A 9,770-nucleotide genomic window follows, 5' to 3' on the forward strand; every position below is an offset into this window, starting at 1 on the left:
ACAATGTGCAATGAGTAGAGCTAAATCATTCCAGAAATTAGAATAACTGGTACAAGAAAATCTGAATCCTACTGACGTGGTCTTGAAAACTGAGCAAACTTTAGTATAAACACCTCCTGCGTGTCACAATATGTGTTGGACGCATAGTTCATTTGTTTCCCTGCTGTGTGTTCCGCTTACTCTTCTTACTGGCGCCGTTTGTGGGTCTTTGCTTAGACCTTCTCTCTGGGAGGTGGGAATTTTAATATCAAAGAAAAGGTCATCTTTTCTCACCCTTTTTCCAACCACCTCTCCAGGAGGACCACTTTTAACTGAACACGCACTTTTGATTTTAACAGTGTTTTCACAAGCTTAATAGATGCTGGCGTTGTATGATACGGGACCTAATGAGATGCTGAGTTTGGCAAGCAAGCACGGAGCAAGGCCACATAAACAAGGCAGGCTAACTAGCCTGCTCACGCACCACTATGACTTTTTAGGGCAGAGAATAGTTAGGGTTGTCTGGAAATAAATTGCTTTCTTTCTTTTACACAAAACTCCAAAAATGGGCCGGACAAAAGTATTGGCACCCTTTGAAAAATAACATTTGTGTAATTGACAGCACCTGTTACTTACCTGTAGCACATAACAGGTGGTGGATATAACTAAATCCCACTTGCAGCTAGTTAAAATGGATTAAAGTTGACTCAAGCTCTGTCGTGTGTCCTTGTGTGTACCACATTGAGCATGGAGAAAAGAAAGAAGACCAAAGAACTGTCTGAGGACTTGAGAAGCAAAATTGTGAGGAAGCATGGGCAATCTCAAGGCCATCTCAAAAGACCTGAATGTTCCTGTGTCTACCGTGCGCATTGTCATCAATAAGTGTAAAGCCCATGGCACTGTGGCTAACCTCTCTAGATGTGGACAAAAAAAATTGACGAGATTTCAACCAAGTCCTGCAGTCTGTGGGTGCAACAGTGTCAACCCGTACTATCCGTCGGCGTCTGAATGAAAGAGACTCTATAATAGGACACCCAGGTAGACCCCACTTCTGACCCAGAGACATAAAAAAGCCAGGCTGGAGTTTACCACAACTTAACTAAGAAAGCCAAAAATGTTTTGGAAGAATGTTCTCTGGTCAGATCAGACAAAAGTAGTTTTTGGGAAAAGGTATCAACATAGAGTTTATAGGAGAAAAAAAAACGAGGCCTTCAAAGAAAAGAACATGGTCCTCACAGTCAAACATGGCGGAGGTTCCCTGATGTTTTGGGGTTGCTTTGATGCCTCTGGCACTGGACTGCTTGACCGTGTGCATGGCATTATGAACTCTGAAGACTACCAACAAATTTTGCAGCATAATGTAGCGCCCAGGTAGATAAATCTGGGTCTCCCTCAGAGGTCATGGGTCTTCAGCAGGACAATGACCCAAAACACACTTCAAAGAGCACTAGAAAATGGTTTGAGTCAAAGCACTGGAGACCTCTAAAGTGGCCAGTAATGAGTCCAGACTTGAATCCCATAGAGCACCTGTGGAGAGATCTGAAAATGGCAGTTTGGATAAAGCATCCTTCAAATCTCAGAGACCTGGAGCAGTTGGCCAAAGAAGAATAGTCTAAAATTCCAGCAGAGCATTGTAAGAAACTCATTGATGGATACTGGAATCTGTTGTTCGCAGTTATTTTGTCTAAAGGTTGCGCTACAAAGTATTAGGCTGAGGGTGCCAATACTTTCGTCCGGCTCCATTTTTGGAGTTTCGTGTAAAATGATAATGATTTAATTTGCTTTTTCATTCTCTTTTGTGTTTTTTTCATTGCAAGCAAAATAAATGAAGATATTACTACCAAAGCATTCGTAATTGCAACCATTTTCTGGGAGAAATTGAGCATTATCTGACAGAATTGCAGGGGTGCCAATACTTTTGGCCAGCAGTGTAAATGATTAATTACAACAACAACAAAAAGAGAGTGTTGACCTTTACCAGAATGTTATCTACATGTAAAATACCTGTATGTCTATGTTTCTAGGAGATGCTCGAGTTTTAAAAGATGTTGGAAGAGCTCTGGTGCTACACAGAAGGACCGTCATGCCCTACACAGTCTATTCCCGAAAACAGAAGGGTTCCGGTGATGAAACGGAGGTGAAGGAATATGCTAGCCTGGTTGGCCAGAACTGTGCTGAAAGGATCTTGCTGTACCGAGCCTAACCTTGAAGAATTACACCACTGAAGCATTTAAAAATCCACCTCCTAAGCAACAGTCTGTCACTCAAACCTCGTTTCAACCAAGCAGTACAATAGAGCATTAAAGAGCAGATAAATATTTTAAGCAGCCTTCTATAGTCAGGTACCGTTTGGCTGCTGTTCAAGAGAACATGACCTGGAGTAAACAACAATGTGCTATTAAAATGATTTATGTTTTCCATTGTTTTGTGTTAGTGATTACACATCATATGGCTGAAAACACTCAGGTGACTTGAAGTTCCGCTCTGAGACCCCCAATTTGGCCAAATTTCAAAATTGTCCGATATGCATGTGTGGTTCATCATTGGAAAGCTTAAAATCTCAATTTTCTGGGGGAAGAAAATTTTTGAACAGGAGGGCATTTTTTAAAAAGGTTTTTGAACGGCAAAACCCTATCTGGAGGTGAGAACACACGAGAACAGAATTACAGACGTCATGACTTTGACGAGATACTGTATTAACGCGTACTTACCTTGTTTCGATCCAAAAACTCCATGTAGCATGTATCACTGAGTGTCAAGCCTCAGCTGTGAATGGCCACAGCTGGATTTTTGGGGGGATTTTATGGGTGAAACATGGTAATATAACAAGGCTCACGATGCAGAAATCGCAGACATCGAGGAGTGGTCGAGATGTTCTTTTGCATATATTTAGCCTTTTAAACGTTTTTTTTTTTTCTTCCCGTTTTTCTTTGTTTGGATCGATTATTTGTCTAACATATCGGAGAAAATGTGACAGTAACAAAAAAAAATACAGTTAAGCGATAGTTATGAGGTATATTCCTGGGACTTTTTTTACAGACGCCATTTTTTTCATTGTGACAATTTGTTTAAAAGTTTAAAATATGTGAATGAATAATTAAAGTCTTTTTTAAAATTAATTAAATTTTTTTTTTTAAACGAAATATGAGACATCAATTAATGATTCTAAGCTAAAAACAACAGATATTTTGAATAATAAATAATAATTACCTTCGTTTTATGGCTGGGTTGTAACAAAAGCGGTTGCGCGACATCTGTAAACGGGGGTTTTCAGGGTAAAACTGACAAATTAAAAATAGTTCGGGGGCTTAATGCGCCATGAATCTGCTATGGCAGCATATAGACATGTTCTATCAAACACAACAGTTCTTTTGGCTTAAAATACAGCAGTTTATTTTAAAGAGGGTTGCAAGAGCAGAAACTGCTTTTTCAGTCTTGTCTGTTTTCCGCCATATCAAAATTTGACCGTGAAAGATTGTTTCTGCCAATATTGGTAACTAACTAATATGTATTATTCAATTGCCAACAACCATCTTGCCTTCACCACCAAAATGAAAAGGCAAAGACCAGTACTTAAACTCGACCACTTGCAAGCTGAACTGCACTGTACTGTTTGGTGGAAATGTGGGTTTTAGTCTGTCTGTGATTAGGCTTTCAGTTGCCTCTCTCTGTACTCTCACTTTACGTATTTATTCACTGCAATCTTATCCTTGTATCCCTTCATTGCTAGGCGTCCCTCATCAGTTATTGTATGTTTTTATTAAATACACTTGATGTGTTACCTCAAAAGGTTCAGTCCTATGAATACGTTCATGTTTATGCTTGAATAATGTTGAAAATAGACACATGCAGCCACATAAATTAGCATATTTCTTGCATTTGCTAATGGAGCAGTAAATGTCTTTCACAGTTAAAGGTATGTTTTTGATAACTGTCATTACAGCCCAAAACCCTATTCTTATAATTAACCACATTGTGTCGGCAATTTGTAACATTAAGGCCTTTGTATTTATGTTCCTATAGATGTCTGTGCTTTTCTTTCCATACTGACTTTATCTTAAACCAATAAAGGGCTATATATAGCCTATTGGACCCAAGGCTGTTGTTTTTATCTGAAGCGCTTAAAACAGTTTTATCTGGAGTCAGTGAACAATGTGTATGTTGAAATACTGTTTAAAAAAATAATCTAAGTCTGTGTTGTAAAAGGAATGAACTAGAGCATTTGTTTGTGTTTCGGTCCTTGCTCTGAGCTGCTCACAATCCTGCACATGTTCAAACCTGTCTACCTTCAACCAAACCAAGAGCACTGCTGACGGTCAATCTCCAACACTGTACCATCTTATTTAAACTCAAACTTTTAAAAAATAAGTCTGTGTCCTCAACTGTTTCAGTGCCATTGACGAAATTAGCTTGTCACTAGTAGACTTTCAATACATTTCATTTGGGAGGATTAGCAGTGAATAAACAAATGTTCAGTTGCTGCCGACCCTCCTAGTTCAAATGAAATGGACGTTAATGGCAGCCAATGAGTTAAGAACGAGAACGGATGGACAGCATTGGAGCGTTGTTGCTGTTGAGTGTTCCTCAACATAGGTTTTCTTTCATTAAACCAAGCTCATTTTCCAAAATCAAAGTTTTTGCTCATTTATGATTTAATGTTGTTAGTCGAAGGGACTTTTTCTTGCTAAATGGGATTTGAGTCTCACTCAGACTGTTTCAAGTTTCATGAGGCCATACACACACACACCTGGCACTGTCATGAAAAGTTAGTCTTGGTGGGGGCCACATAGAATGAGCAGCATTAGTACTGTGGTGGACCTCGCGTCAAAATAAGTGATCCGGACGGTTCAGCTGTTCTGTAGTGAGTTTGTAATGTTGGATGACACAGCATGGCAGGCCCTGGAGCCTTGGACCTGGTGGGGGTAAAAGTTCCTTGCAAAATATAAGATCTGTTTTGAACTTTAACTGCCAATGACCACATTGTATGATGTTTATACAGAAAAAATAAAAAGGAAATTATCTCTGTAATGACATTTAAAGTGGGTGAGAGTTAATGTTAAAATAACACCGAGAAAAAATGTGCCTTCAATTCTTTGTGTTAGGAGGACCTTAACCATGCATGAAGCGACGACTGTCCTTGTAGGTAAGGAGTTCAGTTGATCATTCTTTTTTTTTCTTCACTGGCTACCTCCACAACAGTGCACACTGTAATTTGCCATTGGAATGGAAAGTACACATATTCACATGTAAAACACTTTTAATTTGTACTTTCCCCTAGATGTGTGGTCTGCCTGTGTAGTCCATTTTTGCACACCCATTTTATTTCATTTCCATGTACTGTATGTCTCTTTTCTACTCCAGTGTGATTTAGTCACGTATTATTGGTGAATGTTTGCACTGCACCCACGGCAGGCCCCCCAAATCAGCGGAAGCTACCAAACCAGAGGAAGTGCCAGGGCCTTTTGTTACCAAGGCCACCCTGGATTAAGCATATCTCATCCTAAATGGCCAGTCTTTCTTTTAGGGATTATTGAATAGGTCCAGCTCAGGGGGCGAGGGCTGTCACCCAGATTCAACACACTATCACCAGACTGCTCTTGAGCGGAGGAGAGGCATTGTGTCCCTGGAAACAATAAGAATTTTGACATGAGGCTGTTAATGTTTCCAATTTGGATATAGTAAAGTTTTGACAACGGTCAACTTTGTATGTGATAAATTGAAGACACTATAGGTAAGACTAAGCCAAAAGCTACCGTACGTAACATACAAAATATCAATTTATGTCAAACACAAAGAGCTGATTTTAAAATATGATCCCAACCCAAATGTACTGATATAAAAAAGGTATATCAAATTTACATAAGGAACAAGCATCAAAAAATAATATTATAGAAGTTAAGAAAGGGTTGGCCTTCTGAAAAATATTTTGTTTATTGAATGATATTTACAGTGGGGCAAATAAGTATTTAGTCGACCACTAATTGGGTCTCCCACTTGAAAATATTAGAGAGGCCTGTAATTGTCAACGCGGGTAAACCTCAACCATGAGAGACAGAATGTGGAAAACCCCTCAGAAAATCACTTTTTTTTTTTTTTTAAAGAATTTATTTGCAAATCATGGTGGAAAATAAGTATTTGGTCAATACCAAAAGTTCATCTCAATACTTTGTTATGTACCCTTTGTTGGCAATAACGAAGGCCAAACGTTTTCTGTAACTCTTCACAAGCTTTTCACACACTGTTGCTGGTATTTTCGCCTATTCCTCCCTGCAGATCTCCTCTAGAGCAATGATGTTTTGGGGCTGTCGTTGGGCAACACGGACTTTCAACTCCCTCCACAGATTTTCTATGGGGTTGAGATCTGGAGACTGGCTAGGCCACTCCAGGACCTTGAAATGCTTCTTACGAAGCCACTCCTTTGTTGCCCTGGCTGTGTGTTTGGTATCATTGTCATGCTGAAAGACCCAGCCACGTCTTATCTTCAATGCCCTTGCTGATGGAAGGAGATTTTCACTCAAAATCTCTCGATACATGGCCCCATTCATTCTTTCCTTTACACAGATCAGTCGTCCTGGTCCCTTTGCAGAAAAAATAGCTCCAAAGCATGATGTTTCCACCACCATGCTTCACAGTGGGTATGGTGTTCTTCGGATGCAATTCAGTATTCTTTTTCCTCAAAACACGAGAACCTGTGTTTCTACCAAAAAGTTCTATTTTGGTTTCATCTGACAATAACGCATTCTCCCAGCCCTCTTCTGGATCATGCAAATGCTCTCTAGCAAACCGTAGACGGGCCTGGACGTGTACTAGCTTCAGCAGGGGGACACGTCTGGCAGTGCAGGATTTGAGTCCCTGGCGGTGCATTGTGTTACTGATAGTAGCCTTTGTTACTGTGGTCTCAGCTCTCTGTAGGTCATTCACTAGGTCCCCCCGTGTGGTTCTGGGATTTTTGCTCACCGTTCTTGTAATCATTTTGACGCCACGGGGTGAGATATTGCATGGAGCCGCAGATCGAGGGAAATTATCAGTGGTCTTGTACGTCTTCCATTTTCTAATAATTGCTCCCACAGTTGATTTCTTTACACCAAGCGTTTTACCTATTGCAGATTCAGTCTTCCCAGCCTGGTGCAAGTCTACAATCTTGCTTGTTTGTAGGTGACCAAATACTTATTTTCCACTCTAATTTGGAAATAAATTCTTTAAAAATCAAACAATGATATTTTCTGTTTTTTTTTCCACATTCTGTCTCTCATGGTTGAGGTTTACCCATGTTAACAATTACAGGCCTCTCTAACCTTTTCAAGTAGGAGAACTTGCACGATTGGTGGTTGACTAAATACTTACTTGCCCCACTGTATATTTCCTATGTTGTGGTATTCTTTATCAATATAAAAATGTTTTTAGGCATTATATTAAAAAAACATTATGAAGTTAGTTGTATTCATATATTCAACTTGATTTTCCTTGTTTGGCAAACATTTCTCGGACTAAAAGGCACTTACAATCTGTTATTTTTCCCAAAAATTGACAGTGTGCCTCAGTGATGTGCGGTGAGGTTCATGGTTGGTGAGGCACTGACTCCTTTAGTGTCAGATTTCCAAATATATAGACCAAAAACGGTAGCTTATTCAATTGGCTACTGGTTATTTCATATCTCATCAGCATTCTTCACAAAACACGCACACACGGTACATATTATCGATACGTAAAAGTAAGAAAATAACATGCATTTGCCCCACACCCTCAATGTGTCGTCGCAATTCTATAATTCATGCAACATAAATGAGAGTAAAGAGTGGTGTACAAAGCCAAAGAATTCAATTCTGACCTTTAGTGAAATATTCAGTTGTTTTTAAAACTTTTAATTCTGATACTTTAATCAATTTATTACAGATTGCTAAACAAAAAGTGTGAAAAGAAAAAGAATATTTTATTTAAGGCCAAAATTTAGATTTTAAATATTTTATTGTATTTTTCTTGGTCTAAGCTCTTTTTTTTTTTTTTTTTTTTTTTTTTTTTATATAAGATTGAAATGAAAACTGTTTGTGCTCTTGCGCCTGTCCTTCACCACAAAAACCGGCATTACTTTGGAAGGGCATAGGTTTGGTAGCAACATTCGTAGGGACGATATAACAGCATAACCTGCATGTAGGTACACTTTTTGCTGGGGACGGGACATTAATTAGACCAAACAGATTGGATGCAGGGGGCAAAGGGCCACATTTCTCATGTATATGAACCTAATTAATTAATAGGCAAAATGATCAATGCAAAATAAATCCTTATCTTCTGATAATAACTTTTACATGCATCAGATGATACACTGTTCGATTCAAATCTTTGTTTTAAAAAAAAATACTAAAGAAACATTTTGAAAACTTCCTGAATAAATGTCTGGTTTTTATTAGCAAGCATAAACATAGTGAAAATAATTCACTTAATAATGGTAGGGCCAATTCTATCCTTACAACATATGGAACTATTGAAAGATCTAAATTCTCTATATAACTGAACATTATATCATGCAAAAAAGGTAAGGTTGCTTAAAAGTTGGTGGGGACAATTTTAGCATCCTGAAAAGTTGGTAGTGTTATGTCCCTACCGTCCCTATGCAAACCTACGCCCTTTTTGTAAAAGTCCTCCTTATTTTCCTTTACTTAAAAAAAAAAAAATCTCTCCGCCTCAATGGAGAGGATTGCTTCAATTAGATCGTTCTGTGTTCTATTTGACAAGCCAGAAAACACAGTGGATGTGTCCAAAAGTCTAGCTAACCTTTCATCTTTCTCAGCAAAACCATGTAATCGTTCTACATACAGTGCTGCTCGAAAGTTTGTGAACCCCACAGCGATGGTCAGATTTTTTGTAAAAAAAACTAAAATAACCTTATTAAATGTTAAGTTATACCCAAATCACCAATACTGACATTCCAAATAATGGACTGAAACAAAAGAAATAGTTATATTGTCATTCTTTATTTAACAAAAGTGGTTGATTTAAGAAAAACTCAGATATCATGTGTGCAAAAGTATGTGAACCCCTTCAGTTAATAGGATATTGCGCCTCGTTTTGCAGAGATTATCTCAACCAAACGGTTTCTGTAGTGACTAATCAGCCTCTCACATCTACTTTGGGGGATTTTTGCCCATTCTTCCTTGCAGAACGCAGTCAGTTGAGAGAGGTTTGATGGGCGTCTGGCATGAACTGCTCGCTTCAGGTCCCGCCACAGCATTTCAATGGGATTTAGGTCAGGACTTTGACTGGGCCAGTCCAGAACACGAATCTTCTTCTTTTTCAGCCATTCCTTGGTTGTATTGCTGGAATGCTTTGGATCATTATCATGTTGCATGATCCACCTTCTGCCAAGCTTTAACTTCAAAACAGATGGCGTCAGGTTATGTTCTAGGATTTGACAATATTCCTCAGAATTCATGATTCCCTGGACTATGTGGAGTTGTCCAGGTCCTGAGGATGAAAAGCAAGCCCAGATCTTGACATTCCCACCTCCATGCTTCACTGTTGGGAGAAGGTTCTTTTGGTGGTATGCAGTGTTGACTTTTCGCCAGACATGGCGGTTTTGGTTGTGACCAAACAGTTCAATTTTGCACCTACATCAGTTGATGAAAACTCTTTTTAATTTAGTCTCGACAACACAACTGTTAAAAAAACAAAAAAAAAAACTACTGAATTGATTGATTAGGAAATCAGGTTGAAATAATAGAAAATTCCAAAATGTTGAGGGGGTTCACAAACTTTTGAGCAGCACTGTATATGCCACGTTTAGAAGAGCTTAC

At 38.8% G+C, this 9,770-nt stretch overlaps 1 protein-coding gene across 5 annotated transcripts in view; it reads left to right on the forward strand.

Annotated features, from left to right (window-relative positions):
- Window positions 1–5,107, forward strand: part of LOC130922907 (arginyl-tRNA--protein transferase 1) — a 46,478-nt gene extending 41,371 nt beyond the window's left edge. For 3 of the 5 annotated variants that reach the window (XM_057848177.1, XM_057848174.1, XM_057848175.1), the window contains one exon: window positions 2,004–5,055. In XM_057848177.1, the coding sequence (XP_057704160.1) occupies window positions 2,004–2,182 (179 nt within the window). In that variant the 3' untranslated portion in view covers window positions 2,183–5,055. Of the gene's footprint in view, window positions 1–2,003; window positions 5,056–5,081 lie in introns of those variants that run through there. The other 2 variants (XM_057848176.1, XM_057848173.1) reach the window with 2 other exon arrangements.
- The last annotated feature ends 4,663 nt before the right edge of the window (window positions 5,108–9,770 follow it).

Source organism: Corythoichthys intestinalis, chromosome 10 (assembly GCF_030265065.1).
Source record: "Corythoichthys intestinalis isolate RoL2023-P3 chromosome 10, ASM3026506v1, whole genome shotgun sequence".
Taxonomy (NCBI): Eukaryota; Metazoa; Chordata; class Actinopteri; order Syngnathiformes; family Syngnathidae; genus Corythoichthys; species Corythoichthys intestinalis.